Source organism: Lycorma delicatula, chromosome 12 (genome assembly GCF_047948215.1).
Source record: "Lycorma delicatula isolate Av1 chromosome 12, ASM4794821v1, whole genome shotgun sequence".
Taxonomy (NCBI): Eukaryota; Metazoa; Arthropoda; class Insecta; order Hemiptera; family Fulgoridae; genus Lycorma; species Lycorma delicatula.
In genome coordinates, this window is record NC_134466.1 from 7,280,849 (window position 1) to 7,302,186 (window position 21,338).

The window sequence follows — 21,338 nt, forward strand, 5'->3', positions numbered from 1 at the left end:
GAGAACATACGGAGTAACCGGCGTGGAGTAGTTCTTACTGAGTGTAAGAGGTCCGACAGCTCACGGGAGAGTGGTCACGGACAGGATTATCAGAAGGAGTTGCTACCCTTGTCCGGGGCGTCGCGGGAGGACTTTGAAGTGCGCTCAGGCGCGGGACAACCGCTGGAGGAACCTCCGATAAAGCGGAGATTGAGTGTTTCTCCTGCTAAACAGGAAGAGAGAAATTGCTAGCGACGGACAGAGGCTCGATATCGTCCGTGGAGGGCACGCAATCGGCTGATAATGAAGAGTACGATAGCGAGGAGGAGAGTGAAGCGCTCACTCGGAAGGAAGACCTTCACGATGCACCGGTGGATTTTTTATTAAAAGTCGAGGACTTACGCGATCTAGTCTCTCAGAGGACGTCTGGAGATGATATCAAGGAGCGTGCCGCAGAGTTGATTGCTGATGCGCGGCGGGTTGAGGCCCTCAAAGTTTCTGGAGGCAGACCCTGCCGCCAGAAATGACGGAGAGGTCTACGTAGACAACGGGTGATGAGAATAAATTATACTGAATACTTATCAGCAATACCCGATTAAGAAAAGGTATTACCGATTCGGAAAAGTAATTTCTGAAATAAAGGAGAATAAAGAATTTCTTTTACAAGAAAATACTGAAGTCGTAAGAATTTGTGCGTAGTATACTTATAAGTGTAACTTTTGCTTAACGTTAAGGAAATGCTGATGAATGCATTTGCATCTATTGCGAAGAGCCTGTACGAGTCACGCCCATGGTGACATCATTTTATCGTTAATTTAATCATCCGTGTTCCTTGCTTAGTATCAAAGTATTGCTTGCTCCAGTCGCACGTCTAATATTCAACCGGTTTGTAAAATGTCGAGCGCTGAGGAAGCTCAATTTTCACCAGTTTCAGACGATACCAATAATGTGGCTGATGCCAGGGCGACTTTAGTAAATATATTAAGAAACCGTACAGTCGTTTTAAACAAGTCTTTGGCTTCTAAATTAATATACTCTAAAGAAAAAGCACGGGCTAACGTTCTGAAAGAATTTCAACGGCGTACGGGTAAGAAAATGTCACTGGCAAAAATACAGAAAATTCTTAACAATATGAAACATGAAATCAAAGAGAAAACAGGCAACAAGGCTATAAAACTATCACATCGGGAAAAGGATTTGTTAATCGTCCTAGAGGAATACGAAAACCCAAATTTCAAACAAATACCAGGTGCAGCAAGTGCTGGAATCGAAGATGGAAAAGATAAACATACTCCACAAGAACGTGAAACACCGGTACTTTCAGTTACTAAAGCGGATAATAATGCCAAGCCCGCATCGAAAAGAAAAACAGGCGACACAGATGAGACAGCTCCCCTGTCGAATACCGAATTACAAAGGATTGTTCTCGATGAACGATTACGACTTATCAGAACTCAACAAAAACGAGAGAAAGTAAAAATGAAAAGAGAAGAAATAAAACTACAGAGAGAGCTACTGGAGTTCAAAAAATTGCAATAAAAAGGGGAATGAGGCAAGGAAACTGACACGACATCATTTGCATCTTCCAGTGAACAATCTGATGACCAATTCGACGTTTCTTATTTTAATTTGTGATATTTTTTGTAATGTGTTTTGTAACTCATTTCGTTTCCTCTTATCCCATCCTACCTTAATAAAATAAATTACTTAAATAAAAATGAAAAAAAAAAAAACACGCAGGAGGCGCTTCGTACGTCATGCGTATCAAATACGGATGCCTGATACATATGAGGCACACAGAGCGACATACGTACGTGTGAGGGTATGTATTAATACGTACGTGTGACTAAAACTTACGGACGTGCGTAAGTTCGTGTATTCGTACAAATGTATATTAGTAGTTTATACGTACAAAAGTATAATTTTTTTTTTTATTATGTTGTATTATTTATTTTTCATTTTTTACCAGTAATCTTTTTAATTTCATTTACAATTTAAATACAATAATGATTCTTACATTGTGGATTAACATTAATTATTAATTTTAAACAAATTAAAAGGACATATAAATACACACGACAAAAGAATTATTACAAATTCAGGATTTTCATTTCAGTCTTTAATTAACTCCGTAAGTACACCCGTTACTTCAGTTCTCTTACTTTTATAATTCTATCTGCATCTTCCTCTACTTCAATTTCCAAAATTTCTTCATCGTCAGCATGAATATCTTCATCTGCTGCTATTTCATATTCGTCATTCATAATTTTTTCCAAAATCGTGTAAAATGGCCCAAGCGACAAAGATTTTTGCAACTTTTTCTAACTTTACTCGTTTCCCATCAGAGGAAACCGCCGCTTTATTTGCCCGAAAACTCTCTCAATAATTACTCTTTCTTTGCTTAGTTGTTTATGAAAGATTTTTTTTGGATTACTATCAGGATTTTTGAGCGGTGTAAGCAGCCACGCTGCAATAGCATAACCGCTATCTCCCTAAAGACAAGCGGCTCCATTATATTGTTTCATTACCTCCAGTGTTTTAGTCCGACCCCAAATCCGACTATCACGGGTGCCGCCTGGCCGTGAAGCATCAATGCCGGTTACCTTTTCGTGCGCGTCACAAGTTACCTGCACATTAATACTAGCGTAACCCTTTCGATCGATGTAACGGTCACCAAACTGTGTCGGTTTTTTAATTTCAATGCGAATGAAATCTACGGCACCTACCTCGAACTCCACGTGAATTTGCCTTCATTAATCTCCTGCGCATTTTGCGGGAAATGAATCCGCTCGCTCGCTTTTGCAGTTATTTTGTCCAAAACATAATCGGATGTTTTACCGACTGTCGTACGGTGAACACCAAAATCTTCTCCCGCTCCATTCTGAAAGCCTGGATCTGCAAGACGTCTAAGAAAAATGTCCATTTTCTGCCGTGATGATATTGCTCCTTCCCTTTTCTCGTTTACTTGGTCCGGTAAAAAAATTTCACGTAAACGATTAATTGATTCTTCTTCAAAACGCCGCAGCTCTTTGCATCTACTCTGACTAATGTACCGTCTGTTTCTGTAATTTTTTCGACCGTGAATGCAGCCATAATGGATTATAAGGTCGGTTTGACGGTACCTTGAAAACCAGTCGGTAATTTGTTATAAGAATAACTATTTCTTGCCTTTTATTCAGATTCTTTTAAAAAATTACTTACACAGCATCAGAATTTGCGTGTAGTTATCGGTAATTACTTATAAGAAAAAGAAATACTTAACTTCTTCTGAAACTTTATTCTCACATTCGTAAGTATTTCTTAAAAACCTTATAAGAAAAGTAATTACTTAATGTTTATTCTCATCGCCTAATGTCTTCCCCAGTCCCCCGGCTTAAATTAAAACGGCTTGAACGGATCAAGAACTTGTGCGGCCGGCGGTCAGGAGGTGGCCGGCTGAGGCCGCTATGGCGGTTACTCGCCTTCCCGATTATCCTGCTGGTGCGGGGGAGGTGGTTCCCTTTCACAATTCGACCGGTAGCCGGGGATCGGCTACCAGGGAGGTGAATCCGTGTCAAGTCGTCAAGGCTGAATCTGTCTTCTGAGCAAGGAGGATTCCTCTTTAACCGAGCGGAGGTCCCCTTTTTTTACGAGTCTACGGAAAGCGTGGAGGCTGTGTTGAGTGTGGTGTTGGCTACGGTAAAGAGGCTGACTGCGGAGTCGTCTGCCTGTCGTTCTGTTGCCCGGTGGCAAATCGGGGCACCAAATCAGGATGAGAACAGACATTATCGGTGTTGGGCGGCGGGGCGCGTTTCAGCGACCTGTACGGAGACCGATCAGGTCACAGCTCTGTTACGACTGCGGGAAGCCGGGACCTGGTTACCTTGCTCTGGAAGTTAGAAAGAGGAAAGATCCGACAGCGCCGACTTATCGTGCCGGAATACAGCCGGTAGGCCTGTTTGAGTATATGGACACGCCCCCGCGGTGTGTTGTACTTAATCGGGGCCCAGCCCAGGGGAGAGAGGGAAAACCTCAGAGAAAAGTATTGATTTTCACTTTTGTGGTTTTACGAGTAAATATTTAAAAAGGTTTTGTTTAGATTTTAAACTTTCCTCCTTTATTTGAATCGATCTTTTTGAATTATTTTGTTAAAATACGTCGGTTTACTTTAATCGTCATAAAGAAGGTGATAATTTTTGGTTCTTTCCAAAATTATAAGGTTTGGATTACGTTCACTTTTACTTTATATTTTTGTAATTTTAATCGTTCCTTGTGACTTGGGAGCAAGCCGGCTTCATATTGGAAAATAAAGGTACAACAAAACCAAACCTTATACTTAAAGGTTTGGTTACAAAAATCTCACTATTACATAATAAATTTTTGTTTCATAAAGAGCACGCCTGATAAAGATACTCGGGTGTCGTACATTTTTATCGATCTACTTCGCAGTTTAGTGTTCGTAACGTGAAATAAATTTATTCACACGCCTTTTTGCTCGGCATTTATCCCGCATGTACATTACTGCTTCGTTTTCAACCGCGTTACAAAATTCAAGTTTAAACATCCGTAACTGTCAAGAACAATATAAACATTTATTCTGATCGGTTGATTTGAACATTTTTGTTGGCGATTAAAATAACTGACGACACAGCTAAAAACCGCTTGGAGAAATAATTATAATATTTATTAAGTATTATTTAGTATCGTAATTTTATCTTTTAATTTTAAAAAAGCCGTTTGTTATTTCAGCATCTTTTATAAAAATATGCAGCAGAAGCGACCCGCATTTAAACGAGTGTGTTAAGCAATCTGTAGAAGGATTACGCCCGTATCTTGCAAAAGGTAAGAAATTGACAATATCAAGATTCCTCTTTTACTTTTTTACTATTCAGGAACTTTTCATCGGTAAGCAGGTTTGTAAGTACGGTTACGTTCTTGGAACGCAACGATTTTTATGAAACATCAAATGATTTGCGCGAGTGACATTTTAAGAAAACAAACGTATTATTATCTAATAAACATAGACAAATAGGTAGATTGCAGGTCCCGTTTTTTACAAATTGAAAAATAAAAATCGCCTGAAACTCATCAAATGAGGTATTATTTTTGGACAAAAAAGTAAACCGTCCTCTACCTGGGGTATCAGAAACAGTTTTTTATGGGACTGACCGTCACGTTACTACCTTTCCCTTTTCTAATCCTTCGTTTTACTTTTTCGGATAGATAATACAAGGATTATATAAACGATATCCTTGCTCTGCTTTCAGTAGAATTCATATTTCTTCATAAAGGGTGCAATCCAAATTTTATGACTACATTTTTGAAATTAATGCGTTTTTAGTTTAGCATCCTAGCAGTATTTGGTTAATTGGCATTTCTCCCGCCACCTCCCCGTTCGGTCGCCCTAGAGCATAGACCAAATGTCAGTGCCAAGATACGGCTACTGTGCCTCTAAAACAGTTTAGCGACCTCGTTACCTATCAGCGTGAGCGGATTAAGCAGGGTGCTATTCACCACCCGCTTATGCGTCCCAACCGCTCACTTGTCAAACTAAATCTATATCGGGGATGCGTACCTCTTGTTACTAATTACTAAAAGTCATTAACGTTAATAAAATAAAAGACAACAATTTAGGCTGTTACGCCTCGGTCACTGTATGTCAGCTGGTGCCTGTCCACCATTTAAAGTGCTTGGAGCTTGTATCTGGCTGGTGGCCAGCCATTATCTCAGGAAGAACTTCCCACAGCGGCGCTATAGGAATCAGTATAACCCAGATTAATTAAAAAACTCTAGCGATGACGGTTGAACATCGCAACCTCATCGCAACCCCCACACGGTCCGACAATGCGGCTATCGCCACACTGACTCGCCGTTTGTGTGCGGCCAGTTTCCCCCCTGACCTCTAAGTTCCAGGGTGGCCCGGTCTCTGGTCTCAAGCAGTATGTAATTTTTATTTTCAATAATAAATAAAATAAAAATATCACTTACCTATTTGTTTTTTTTTAATTCTTCCGCATTAGCGCTTTCGCAGTGTGCATTGCTTCATCGGATGTTTTAAAATCATTGTACATCTTACGAAGCGGTAAAAAAGCGCTAATGTGGAAGAATTTTTGAAATCAAGCTTCTTAACAAAGGCTTCGGAAGGGGAGTCAACTGACAAAAATCTGATGTGGACATCGCATGACTTTTGTGTACGCCTATTACATTACATGTATATATTTTTTGCTGCACTTCATTTAAACTTACTTCATTTGAAAGCGAGATACGATCTTCTAATTCTTTAATAAAATGGACAGTAAACGATCGCTGAAAAACATTACTTTTTATTAACGTAAAATATTTATACGATTATTAATTCGTGAAACATTAGGATAGAGTAAAAGTTCCTTTATTACTCTTTAAATAAATGTAAGTTTAATATCTAACTGACACTATATTTTTTTAATTATTATGATGTAACCGTCAAAAAAATAAAAACGAATAATCAGACGTTTCATCAAATCTGATGTGATATTTAATTACATATACACAATTTTTTTTAAATGATAAGTACATAACATTTTATTTCATTATTGTTATTATTGAATTATTATATATTGTGAATTTTTGTTTACAATCAGAGGTTAATAATTATTAATAAATCAATATATTTAAATTAAAAAAAGGAGATGAAGTCCGATTCGAACCGACGTGCCTTCACCTTTTAAGATCCAAATATTTCATTAATTAAAATTTCATTTGGCTATAACTGTGGAACCGATGAAAATAAGTACCGCTTATGATATATCGTTGAAAAGCTCTCGATGAGAACTTATTACTGCAGTTAAGAAAAACTACAAAACCCAAATGTTTTGGATTTCGCTCTTATATTTGCCTTTGTTATGTTATTTTAATAACGGATACATTTATTTGCATTATACAATGATTTTGTTGTATACATTGTATTTCATTGTCGGCTCGTATTTCTTAAAAATAAAAATAAAAAAAATTTATCGTTTGTGTATATTGCGTATACGTTATTTTCCACCATTAACAATACAAGGTTGTGTTTTTTAATTTTTGATAATCGATTCTAATGTATTTTTTAGCGCTGAATTCGAAAATAAACTTCATTTTATTCCATCGCGTCAGGATTTTTCGCAAATCGATTTTCAAAATTTGTAAAAAGTTTAAAAAATTGCTAAAATGTGATACAATAAAATAAATATAAAACTTATTGTTACGATAAATAAATATAATATATTCACTTTTTTGGCTTATGCCGTGCATTCTTCAGCTATAAGAATTTATTTGATTAATTTTTATGAGGTACGTCATGCCTCTCGAAACCACTCCCCTCTTCACCGATCCTTAATGACGAAGTATGTAAAATACTTACAATTTTATTCCGCGTCTCGAAGTTTCTTTGGACGACTTATACTCTGTTTCGCGGTTTTCCTTCTTGTTCTCTGTAAGATTCGTCTCGGTGTAACATCCAGCAATAGTCTGCCATCATCGTAGTAATCCGTTTTCCTTGATACCTCTTTTCCGTTCTCTCATGTCGCGATGAAATTTCTTTCCCGTCTCTTCGCTAGCGGCATATTTGGACATATTCTGATTGGCGATTCCTTTTTTTTCTTCAAATTGAAACCGTTAACACCGGTCGAACAAAAGTGCAATCAGCGGCGTGAATTGGTGGCTCTCGCCACGCCACTGGAACATCTGATTTTTGGAGTTCTAGTGGCGTCGCAGATTTGGATCTAAATGCTTCTTGTTCACCCTTTGACCACCGTCTACGTCCTTCAACACATGTATAACAAACGTACTGGGGTGCCCGATTTTTGTCTCGATCTCCTATTTTCAGTCCGAAATACTTGAGGTATACTTGTCGAACGAAACTTGTTATATTTCTTTTTTTCCTTTCCGACATTAACTCGCCGCAGATATAACAAAAAGAATCTGTAGAATTTTTGTAGCCTCTTGAAGCCGTTTTTGAAAACGGAAAGTTTGTTTTACGGCCTAAAAATATATTTTCCACCGACAAAAACGCGTTTGAAACGGAGGACGGAAAATAACTCGATTTACGCACGCCGATGGTTGAAACAGCACTGCTAGTAGTGGCGCGGATAGCTGTCAATAAACATGTTACATCTTGTTATAACCTGTCGGCCAAGCTATCCCACCGTCTCATCTTCAACCCAAACCCCCCCTCCACCACTACTTTTCAGACCGCTCAACTGTTAGGCTATAAGAATGCATAGTATAAGCCAAAAAGGTGAAAAGGTAAAAAAAAAGAAGATTTATGTCATTTTATACCATCACATTCTCACAATTTTTCAACTTTTTACGAATTTTGAAATTTGCAATTTGCGAAAACTCTTGACGCGATGGAAAAAAATGAAGGTAAGTTTTTGATTCAGAGCTACAAAATACATAGGAATCGATTACGGGTTATTCCACAACCCAAATATAGCAGGCTTGTGTAATTTATATAATATTGCGTAAGAAGCTTCGCTTCTGTCGAGTGTCCACGCACCGACACACTCGCCTTTATTTAAAAAAATAATCGTGATATTTTTATTCTATTTATTATTGAAAAATGTTTGAAATTTTATAACATATAGTTGTGAAAAAAAACTATTTTATTTATTTATTTACTAATATTTGAAATTTCACATTTGATGTTACTGTTTTCAGTTCATTATATGTATGATCATACTAAAAGGAATTTGTGTGTGTGTGTGTGTGTGTGTGTGTGTGTGTGTGTGTGTGTGTGTGTGTGTGTGTGTGTGTGTGTGTGTGTGTCAGTTCCCCTTAGCTTAGCATATAAAACACCAGTAGTCCGAGTGATGTCATTCCGTACAACAATAAGTAATAATGTGCTCGCATTACAGGCAGCGGTATGTACCGATCGCTAGCGGAAAATCCCGATTCGTTAGTACATGTCTCGTGGTGGTCAGATATACACTTGTTACGTTATTATATTTTTATTACCTTTACTTGTTGTTATTGTTTATACTTGTTATATTTATTTCTTTAATCGATAAATATGCGAAATATATATTAATAATATATTTTTTATTTACGCGATTATTTTTCTTCATAAAATAACGAACTATAACAAAAAGGTAATTATTCAAGTTAAGCGTGTTACAACTAAAAAACTGTTTCTTCTGATCATCCTCTTCTGATTTCATTTAATTTTCATATTCGTTATTCATCGAATATTCATTTTAATTAAAAAAAAGGAACCGCTAACTTTTTTTTATTATTAAAAATGATGTTTTAACACGCCTTACAAATTCGTGTTTTCTATTATTATTTAACGTTGAAATTTTATTAATTTTAAATATATCTTTAGAGCCCGTTATAGAGTACGCGTATTTTTCTTTTAAGGGAATTCTTATTCTAATACGGTTAAATATCATCTTTTCTTTAAGGTGTAATAATGTATTTTTTTTTTTTTGGGGGGGGGGTACAAAACGCTTTTTTATTAAGTGTATGAAATCAGAAATACTAATTATTATTTTCTCCGAAATTAACCAGAAGAAGCAGTAGCTTGAAAAATGTGCCGTAACCGAAAATGGATGATGCAAATTGTCCACACCGGGCAATAAGAACCAGTAAATTGTGTTTTAGTTCTTGTAATGAAGAGGTAATCAATTTTTGACACCTAACAATCCCATTCTGAGACGCCAGGACAATCCGCCCGGAGGGCGTGCCGTAGGCACAACGGGAGAAGCTAGTAAATTTTCTAAAAATTACACTTTTTAAATACCTTCAAAGTATAAAATGTATAGATGTTGACGGTCACAATAATTGTTTTAACTCGGGTATTATTACAAGTTATACCGCTTCGCTAAACCCGGTATTTTCATTATTTTATTCTAACGATAGAATAATTATCGGATTAAGTCCACGTTAAACTTAACCACCTACTTACCGTTTTATAAAAAAATAAATAAATAGAATAAATACTGTTTTACAAAAGTAGGAAGCAGCAAACCAAATACCGGTTTTATATGCGGACTATTTAAACATTTTTTAAGGCTTTGTAGTAATTAAGCGGTCGTGTGGTCATTATCGTTATTACTACAAAATTTTACGTAAACTAAATGAAAGATCGGTTAGGTATTCAATTTATGAATCTTTAGGTAACAAAATTCAAAATCGTTAATTTAATATAATTGGTAACATCCTTACGATTAATATAAAACAGTTAAAAAAATGGTAAACCGCATATAATTTATCTAGACTTGTATTTATCTATACAGGTCTAAAACAAGTTCGATGTACAAAGAAACCGTATCGTATTTTAGATAATCCTAGCTCTTGCTAAGCGGTAACCGCTTAATACTTGTGTTTTTACCGTGACACAGGTTTCTTGCCTTTTCCATTACCTGCAAACGGCATTGTTTTTAAATGCGCAGTATTTTTGCAGGCCTGCCGTGTTTGAAGTAAAAATAAAGCAAAATAATAATTTAAAAAAAATTTCTTAAATTTCAATCGATTTCCAAAAACAAAGTAAAAACAATAATACTATTCGATTTACTACATTTTTCAAGTTTTGATCAAATTAAGATATTTTTAATTTGAGTTAAGAAGAATCTTGTATTATTTTTCCTATTTTTTTTGGGGGGGGGAGTTGATGCAAGTTTTATTTTCCTTAAAATTTATTATTATTACTATTATTATCGTTACAGTCATTTACTGAATCTACATAACATTTGAGAAATCAAAGAAAAAATTTCACAGCTTAGAAAATTAAATTTTATACATTTTAAAAAGATTTTATGTCATTTTTACGCCCTGGTTACGGGTCTTCATCTAACCGGAGTCGTTTTATATAGAAACCAGGAAAATATATTACATAAAAAGGGATGCGGCTGAACAGAGATATCACCGTATAGGAATTTTTTATTGTACATATCGTGTAAGATATAAACAGATGCATGCGCTTACAAAATAATGGACATTTCTACGCAAAACACTTATAATTTTGTTATTATCTGTTTATTTTACTACAAATTCAGGTATACCAGAACTAGGAATTCCTTCTTGTGAACCGCTGTGTTTACCCGAAATTACAATGAATCAAGGCAGAGGTTCGGCAAATGTACGATCGATATATAAAGACGTAAAAGTACGTGGACCTAGTAATTTTACGTTACGAAGTGTCAAGTAAGTAAAGATATTACAAATCAAAAATTAATATACATTATGTATTTTAAACGCTTAAAAAATAGATAACGATAAGGATTACTTGTGACGAACAGTATGTAAACTTCTCGTGTACTCTAGTGATAAATCTTTAAACGGAATATATAAATTTACGTTGAGGTCTAATCTTTGTAAATTAATTTATTCTTAAACGGTCTGATTTAATTGAAATTAACGAAAAAAGATTTATAATTTTCAACTTAGGGTAATTTAATCTGCCGCAGGTTGTTAACCTGTTTATGTCAAACGTAATGTTCAATTCGGCGGTTACCAAACTTTTCCTAGTCGCGGCGCCCTTTTACAATTAAAATTTTTTCACGGCGACCTACCCTAAGTAAACGTACGACTACTCGTAACTAACAGAATTCGCGTATCTCCATTATTTTTCTGCTTTATGAACGTGAAATTAATAATTATAAATGTCTCGGTTCAATCAATTATGAAGCTTTTACAGTATTTCGCGGCGCACAGTTTGGGAGTCACCGGTTTAAATCAGTTCGGCTCAGGGGAATCCCGGAGCCAACTCGGGGGCTGCTCGGGGTACCCCACGGCCGCAAGCCTTGTTTCGGTCGCCGATCCCATCTACCCACAGGGCTCCACACCCTGGACCCCCGCCCTCTACGTTATCCTTACGGTTGAGAGAATAATACCGATAAATAAAATAATCATGATATTCAGGTTTTATAGAAACCTGAAAAAGAGAGTAAATTACTCTCTATCTTATAAAAGATAGAATAATAACAACGGTAAAGCACACGCACCTTTGACGACGAAACATTCGTAACTAATTTATTTGCTACGGTGGCAGAAATAAAATAACGATGAAAAGGGATTTATTTATTATTTCCTTAATGAATATCTTTAATTAACAACTTGACCCTCCTTGGAGCGAAGAAATAACGAATATTTTTAATATTTTCACCTTCAAGGAAGCAAGGACCCCGGGCGATGGCTTAAAACCTTCCCTGGGATAACAATAAATGTATCCTGCAAATTTGAAAGCGATCGGTCGGTTGCACACAATAACAAAGAAACGTTTGATGCGATAACAAAGAAACAGACAAACTAAACAAATATACTACTAACAAATTCACCGTTTGAATTTAGAAAATCGGACGATTATTTGCAGAGATTTTATAAGACCCCCTGTTTGTTACCGGTTGATGATAATGATTGGTCTAGCCTCCAACGAGGTGCTCGCATACCTCACCGCTCTAGCCTCATACGCGGTCCCCAAGAGAAGCCAATTGTTGTTAAACAGAATTTTTTAAGTGTATTTAATATTATTGTATTTAACGTAAATTTACGAGTAATTCTATTATTTTTCAATATTATTGATTCGAATCGATCGGTTGAAAACCAACTCGCACAGTAATAAAGACTCTCGCTTCAATTATTCGATTCGTCAGAGTCTGTGTAAATCTCCACTACTACATATACAGAGTGTTTCTAAAACGGTGGGCTGACTGTACTTTTTCGGTTTCTATTTGAAAAACTAAACAAACAAATATGCTTAGGAAAAATGGGAATTTCTCCTTCGTTCTCCACCTGTTAACCGCTTTGTTATTTTTATATAAAAATTTATATCTCAAGTTCGGTTAGAGAAGTCACATTAATATTTTTTAAGCGTCTTTGTAATAAAGTTTTAAAATTAGTAGAAACTCAAGATTTAATACCTTCACAAATTACAAAACTACGGCCATTTTTTTTTCAATCCGTTATATCTCCAAAAATACATGTTTTATCATAATATATGTCTTGCTAAAATATTAAGTCTTTAATTTGAACACGACATTTTATTTTTTATAATCGGTTAACAAATAGCCGAGTTATGGCAGAAAATTGATGTAATTTTGTGTCTGTTTTCATGTTCTCCACTTTACGCTAATCCTCCACTTTACGTTAATTCGATTAAATAAAATATGTTTCAAATGGCCTCACAGGTAGAAGTCAAGAGGGTTTAAGTCAGGTGATCGGGAAGGCCAGGGCACTGGCCGCCCGCGGCCTATCCATTTTTTCATGGAAAGTTTCATGCAGGAAATCTGATACCGACTGACTGAAATGTGCTGGAGCTCCATCACGGTGAAACCACATATTTCCTCTTAATTGTTGAGATAGGTCTTCCAAAATATGTGGAACATTTTTCGGTTAAATGAGCAAGATAATTTTTACATTTAAATGATTCGGTAGAATGACAAACCCCAAAAGACAGTTATTAAAAATAGCTGCCCGTATGTTCAGGGAATATCTTTGTTGATGGTTACTTTGGAAGATACCATAAGGATTCTCATCGCTTCAGATACGCTGATTGAGATATTTTTAAACACCATTATTGTTGAAAGAAACTTCATTTTTATATTGTTAACATGATCAGCTGTAACAGTCGCCGTGTAAAACTATTTAAGTGCAAATTAATATCGATTGTTTTATTATTATGTAATGTTAAATTTTATCGTGAGAAAACTACTACTTAATTTGATATTAATTTACAACATTAGAATTAAAAATAAATAAAACAATTAATATTTAATCGAATTGAACATAAAGTGGAGGACATGAAAACAGACCCAAAATTACAGCATAAACTTTCTTCCGTAACTCGGCTATTTGTAAACCGATTTTAAAAAATAAAATGTTATTTTGTTCAAAATAAAAGGCTTAATATTTTAGCAAAACATATATTTTGATAAAACATATATTTATGGAGATATGACGGATTGAAAAATAAAACTGGCCGCTATTTTGTAATTTGCGAAGGTAAGTCTTGATTTTTTACTAATTTTGAAACGTTATTAAAAAGACGCTTACGAAATATGAATGTGACTCCTCCATCCGAACATGAGATATAAATTTTTATATAATAATAACAAAACAGTTGACAGGAGATGAACGAAGGAGAAATCGCCATTTTTCCTAAGGATATTTTTTGTTTAGTTTTACAAATAGGATCCAAAAAAGTATAGCCGGCTCACCGTTTTAAAAACACTCTGAATATATATTTTCGAGATGAAATTTGTGTCAAGAAACAGGGGTAAAAATTTGGTTGCGATCGATCGAGTAGTTTTTTAGTTTATCAGGAATAAATAAAAATCCTCTTCCTCTTTATACAATAGTATAGATACAGAAGTTAGATTACTTTTATTACCGGCATTTTCAACAGGGCAATCGTTAACCGTGTCCGTTATAAAAAGGTTATTAAGTCCCTTAAACATGCGATCAAATATCGCGTTCAATCTTTGGTATATTAATTCATATAATTTGTTGTGTCTGTCAAATTTAGTATTGAGATCTTAATTTTTACGTGTTAAGTACAAAATTTACACGAGCGGTATGCTATTCTGTATCTGCGAGTTCACTTAAGTTGTTTATCAGCACTACATCGTTTTATTTATCGTGACTTTTGGGCAATAATAATTCATCCGGTCGGTTGTTTAAGAATAATACGACTAAATATTATACGGAATTTATCTAGGAGGCATTCTGTAATCCTCAGATGACTGGTGTATATATACTGCATCAAAAGTCATTAATCTTATTACTCTCCCCTGCCAAACCGTCATTTCATGAAGAGTAATGGTATACGTTACACGCGATATGAAATTTGTACTTATACTAGTTTGAGTTGGGTAAGCCACTTTAATCGAACCAAGCCGGCTCAAATTATAGTTGAATGTCACCTTTAACAGTGCTATCGTTGCTGTTGCTAATATTAGTAATACGCATGTCGCTGCGCAAGGCGTTCATTTTGAACATTTTTGCAAAAATATGTAAACTTTCGCTAATTAAAATACAGTATTTAATATAATTTACGTTTTCATTTCATTCGTATAATCTTACATGTCGTAACCGTGATTAGTGTGTAGCGGTTCGGTTTTAAGTTGTTCATCCGTTATTTCCTTAGCGATTACATTAGCTAATTTATTGACTCGGGCTCCTTCATCGATAGAAAATAAGAAAAAAACGTTTTTTTAAATTTTATTTTTAAACCGTCAATTATAGATAAATTAGACTAAATATTAACCGGCTTTAATCAGATCGTGCGCGGTAAATTACAAAGTCGCGTAGATCTTACTTTTGAATTGCTTATCCGATGAATAAAACGATAAGAATTTCTCATATCTTGTATTTAATTAAAAAGGTTAGATAAAGGATAACAGCTAAGAACCCTACAGCGTAACACGCCAAAGAGATCTTTTTTATTTTACAGAATGAACGTAAATTATTCGGCTGGAGTTACCGATGACCGCGAACGAACACGCCGGACCGATATAACTATAGGGGGATCGTCAGTCGAACAATGGCTGCCGTGCGGGAGAAAGCGATGGCGGATACTTCGGCTGTTCGATTTTGGCAACTCAATTTAGACAGACACTCGGCGCGAGGCTACGGACAGTTTGCTTTAAGGCGTTCTTTAGAGGTCAGCGATCTTAGCGCATGCGCATTTCATTCCGTAACCGGATTGGCGCTGTCAACATCAGTGCGTGTACACTCAGCAATAGAAGCGAGACGTGATTTATTGTATAACGGGTTTAAATCGGGTATTTAAACATTATATTATATTTAACATTACAATATATTTTAAACATTACAATACATTATATTTAACATAAATGTATTGTAATTTATATCAAAATGTAAATACGTCCCCTGAAATCGTGCGACTGGAGAAGCTCTTTTCAATAATTCTGACTACGACTGAACCGTCTGTGTAGCCGACATAGTTTTTGTCCAGAAAGCGGATCTGTTATAACCGTTTCGTAAACGTTTTCGTTTACAGTACGGTCGAGATCCTCCTAATAAAGACTCTAATAAACGTTGACGACAGCAATTTAAGGATACAAAAAGCGTACTGTACAAAAAAGTTGCCGGCAGACCTTCCGTTCACGAGGAAGTTGTGGACCGTGTAAGAAACGTTTCATAGAAGCCCGAGGAAATCGACTAGTCGTGAGAGTTTAGAACCGGGAATACCGCGATCGATAATCGTGAAGATTCTATACAGGCGCCTAAAACCTCACGCGTACAAAATTCAGTGGGTGCGTACCGTCAAAGATGATAATAAAACACGCCGTTACAATTTTGCCGCGGACATTCTTGATAAAGTGAACGAAGATAACGCGTTTGTAGAAAAAGTAATCTTTTCTGACAAAGCTATCTTCTATGTCAGCCTCACGACTGTCGGATTTCGGGTAGCGAGAACCCTCGTGCCGTTCGGTTACGAAAATTAACGTTTGGTGTTCTTATGAAGTAATCGGACCGTTCTTCTTCGCCGAGCCGACGCTTACTAGCGCTACTTATTGTGACGTGTTACGCGAGTTTGCGGTACCGCAGATTGGGCATCGGTAACCTGACGTTTACTTCCCGCTAGATAGCGCACCGATACGACGGGGTTTACTTGATAGGAACTACCTCCATGAACAATTTCCTCGACATCGGATCGCCTTGTTGAACCGTTTCCGTAACGTTACGCCGCTCGATTTCTTTCTTTGGAGGTTTGTCAAATACAGAGTTTAAGCGACGAAGGTTGTCGACATCGATGAACTAAAAAGAAGACTCGAAAGTGTAATTAACGGAATGACTCGAGATATTCTTCGTAATGAGCGGCGTGAAATCGAATATCTCTTGACAATTTACGTGCCGCAAAAGGCGTTCACGTGGAACTTCTTTGAAGGTAAAGTGCAGCAAAGAAGACCGTTTGAAATGCCCTGTTCGATAATAAAATTTGCATGTAAGTACGTTGCTTTGTTATTTTTTTTATTAATACGTAAATTGGAACTTTATAATTTACGATCACCAGTACTGCAAACATCCTTTTTGCAGTAAAAAAATTCTGCGTATTTTATTAGCTATAGCAAGCAAAAGCTAAGCGGAACAGTAAGCTATATAATATGCGTACGTAAATTTAAACTATTAAATTAGTTAACATTGTTTTCAATTTACAAACAAATTATTAACAAAACACGAGTATTAAATACCAGCGCTTCATACAAAGAATGTACAATTAGTTAAAACCTAACAAAACTCTGGTGAAAAATAATTAAAAATTAATTTCTTTATATTTAGAAAATGCAAACTAATTTTAAGAAATTTCTTAATATGACAGTGGGCGTACACAATGACAAAAATAATAATATTTCTTGCATGACGGTTGGGAGATATTGTACTTTTGTGAACTATTTGATTAAAGCTTAGTTATCGTAATTTTTAATTTTTTTTAGAATCGACCTAGAAAAAAACAGGATTCGTCTGAAATTATTTATTCCCGAACTTCAAATGACAAGCACGTATTCGATTAAAGGAAGAATTTTAATGTTACCGATAGAAGGAAGCGGACCAAGCTCCGGAAATTATTGTAAGTTATAAAGTTTTAATGAATTAATATAAATTATTATACAAATCGTTATAAAATGTAGATTAACGAATAGTTAAGAAGGCACGGCCGACACCCTGGACACCCGCAGAGCTTGCTTCGGTCGTCATTCCCATCTATCCAGAGGGCTCCACCCCGTGGACCTTCGTACTGTACGTTATCCTCACGGTTGTGAGAATAATAATGATTATAGCGTTCGGGCGAAGAAGAAACTAAGTTACAAAAGATAGAATAATAACTACGGTAACTAAGGTACACTCACCTTTGACGACGAAATATTCATAACTTTTTTCTTCGCCGCGGTGGCAGAAATATAATAACGAAGTAAAAGGATTAATCTATTTTTTCCTTAATGAATATTTTTAATTTGCAACTTCACCCTCCTTGGGTCAAAGAAATAACGAATGAATATTTTTTAATATCCTCATCTTCGAGATAGCTAGGGTCTCGGCTGATGGCTTAAAACTTTCTCTGGAATAACACCAATCTATCCCGCAAATCGGTCGGTTTTCGCCTGATGCGACAACAAACAAACAGAAAAACTTTATATATACGAGGATTATTTTTTTCAAGGTCCGATCGGTCACTAAATTAAAACCGCAGTGAAAATAAAAAAAAATTATTTGTAACAAGTACTTAAATAGTTACGCTATTTCTCTACCAACTTTCCAATACCCTCGTCACAGAACGGAGCCGCCTGTGTTTTCAGCCGTGTTTCTACGCCGGTCTGCAGCTCGATGTCTGTGCAAAAATGTTGTCCTCTTAGCCGGCGTTTCATGTGAGCAAAGAGGTGAGAATCGGATGGAGCCAAGTCCGGGCTGTATGGTGAGTGATCCCCAACGAAAACGCTGCAGTCATAGCTGCAGTGTGCAGCTATAACTGCATTGTCATGCTCGCATGACAATGCAGTTATAGCGAGCGATTGTCATGCGAGCATGACAATACCTGATGACAACATTCCTCTCCGCATATTCTGAATCGCCATTCGTAGACGTTGAAGAGTCACGCAGTGCGAGGCTGCAGTGATAGTCGTGCCACGATCCATGAATTCCACCAAGAGAACTCCATTCCGGTCCCAGAACACAGTAGCCATACGCTTTCTGTTGGAGAAGGTTCGCTTGAACTTCTTCGGTTTACTGGGAGAATGAGATTGCATCCGCCGTTTGGATTGTTGTTTTGTTTCTTCACTTTCGAAATGGACCCGTGTCTCGTCCCCTGTGACAGTTTTGTTCAAAAAATCTTCTCCTTCATTGTGTTAGCGCTGGAGAAACGTTAGGGAGGCGTCCATTCTCGCTGTTTTGTGATGGTCGGACAGCATCTTGGGAACCTATCTCGCACACAGTTTGCGGTACTGAAGTCTCTCACTCGCAAAGGTGTAGAGAACCGACCTTCAAATTTCAGGAAACTAATCGCTCAATACGGAAATTGTGAACCGACGATTTTCTCGAATCGCCTCATCCACTCGCTCAACGAGATCATCGGTTGACACTCGGTTCCTTCCCTGACCGCCTGCATCATGAACAACTGTACGTCCTGCTTTAAAGTTCCTGCACCGTTGTCGCACTTTGCTGTCGCTCATTGAAGTTTCATCGTACACATTACTTATTCGTCGATGAATTCCAGCTTCATTTCACCCATCGGCTTGAAGAAATCGAATTAGCGCACGCACTTCAAACTTGGGAGATGCTATTGTTTTGGACATATTTACGTGCTAGCTGCGTGTTCAGAACTAAACGAAGTGACGCGGCGTGATTGAAGGCCATAATAGAGACGCTGCGCAGCACATATGCGCAAAGGTTCATCCGATGTTTGCGCGGGTTTTTATTTTGCGACCGATCGGACCTTGAAAAAAAATAACCCTCGTGTATATATATATATATATACATTTCCAAATAACCATGATCTGTTTGATCGAGAGTGTACCTGATACATGCACGCCTTCAACCTACTAACAAATACCCCGTTTGAATTTTGAAAATCGGACGATTGTTTGCAGATAAGAGCACCCCATTGCAGCTCCCAAAATAACACTCCAGGGGCACCACGTTTGTTACCGGTTGATGATGATGATCGGTCTAGTTTCCTACTAGGTATTCGCATACCTTACCGCTCTCTTTCCTCTCACGCAGTCCTCACGGGAATCCCGTTCTTCATAAACAGAAATTATTTAAATTTATTTAATATTATTTTACTTAACGTAAATTGAAATCTATTATTTTTGTAATATTATTCATTCGATTGATTTGAATTTTTCAGTTCAAACCCGGCTCACACAGTGATGGGACTCGCAGTTCAAAGTTTATTCAATTCATTAAAGTTTGTACTTCAACCGACAAATCTGCACTATTTCATATATATATAAAACATTTTGACGCATTGAATTCCATCGGTCACGTGTGTTTCATGTACTTCGAAATCTACCGTGTGAGGAAATTCAATGCAGCTGCCCCTTTGTCCAGCATGAGAACAATTTAGTTAGTCTTTGTACAGTACTCATGGGGTAAAGTCTTGTCTTAGTAGACTGGTTCGATATTACATCGTCCTATGAAATTAATCGTTTGCATGTACGCGTAATGACATTAACAGTTAATTCTTAAGCAATTACATGCATAATAATTGTAACGATTTTAATTGTATAAATAAATTTCATGTTTTTTTAAAAACGGAACTCGTGAAGTTTTAAACTTGTATATATATACATATATATATGCATTTTTTTGCAGATGAAATATATGTAAAAACCTTCTCAGTTAAGCCAAGAAACACTAGTAAAAATTTGATTGCGATTGATCGAGTAGTTTTTTTGTTTATTCCTCTTTCTCTTTACATAGTAGGATAGATGTAGATTGTCAATAAAACTAATTTATCTTTGAATAATATATATGCTCCTTTTCAAGATCTGCGCCGGTTACCGCATCGTTTGGCTTGTTATAAGCCGAAACCAGCCGATACACCGTGCCTAGATGCTCCACATGCACACACGTTTGTTTGAAGAACAACGCGCGTATGCATGTGGCGTCTATGGACTAAAACCGCGGTTCCACCGGCGGTGCGGTATCCGGGTCGTACTGGCCTATCCGTCCTATATGTGAAATAGTTCCGAAGGGTCAGTTGCTTGTTTGGGTTCAAGCGTGTCTCAGACAACAGTATCACGTCTACCAGTAGATCGTCGGCCAGACGGCATAGTTCCTCCGTCCGGCCTACTACTGAGTTGGCGTTCCACTGCAAGAGTCTGAGGGTAGGCCTAACCATGCCTAGACAGTATAGCCAAGAGGCACTCTATTAAGGACTGAATACAGTCCTTCAGAGATTTTGCCTGGAGGAGGCGTGGCAAAACCAACATAATATCTGGCAGGACATCTCTCACTGTCATTTGTGACAGGAAGTCCATGCCGGTACTCTCCGTCGGGGTGGCCGGTTTCGGTTTGCCGCTTTTTTGGTGGGGCGCGGGGCCTCAGGGGCCGCGGTGTTCTTAACAGCCTTCCCAGCCGGAGCAGGCTTTGCCTTTCCCGTCGAAGAAGGCTTGGCCTTCCCCGCCGGGGCCGGCTTGCCCGCAGCCTTTTGTTTTACCACCTTTTTGGTGGTTTTGGCTTGGCGGGTGTTGGGGAGGGTACCTCCCCTTTTTTCACTACCGCCTTAGCCACAGGTGCCGGCACCTTCGGTTTGAGGACTGCTTTTCCCCCACCGGCAACGCGGGCCCAGCTGCGGACGTCAACAGTCGCGGGTTTTTTAATTCCCTTCACCCTGTTGACTTGCTCCTTATAATAGGGGCAGCCCCTATAATTTGCCGGATGCGGCCCCTTACAGTTCACGC

The 21,338-nt window shown here is 37.2% G+C and overlaps 1 protein-coding gene across 1 annotated transcript in view; it reads left to right on the forward strand.

Annotated features, from left to right (window-relative positions):
* Nucleotides 1-873: 873 nt before the first annotated feature.
* Nucleotides 874-21,338, forward strand: part of LOC142333346 (circadian clock-controlled protein daywake-like) — a 32,808-nt gene continuing 12,343 nt past the window's right edge. The window contains exons 1-4 of the mRNA XM_075380368.1: nt 874-1,452; nt 4,692-4,800; nt 10,971-11,118; nt 17,373-17,506. Coding sequence (XP_075236483.1) covers nt 874-1,452; nt 4,692-4,800; nt 10,971-11,118; nt 17,373-17,506 — 970 coding nt within the window. The remainder of the gene's footprint in view (nt 1,453-4,691; nt 4,801-10,970; nt 11,119-17,372; nt 17,507-21,338) is intronic.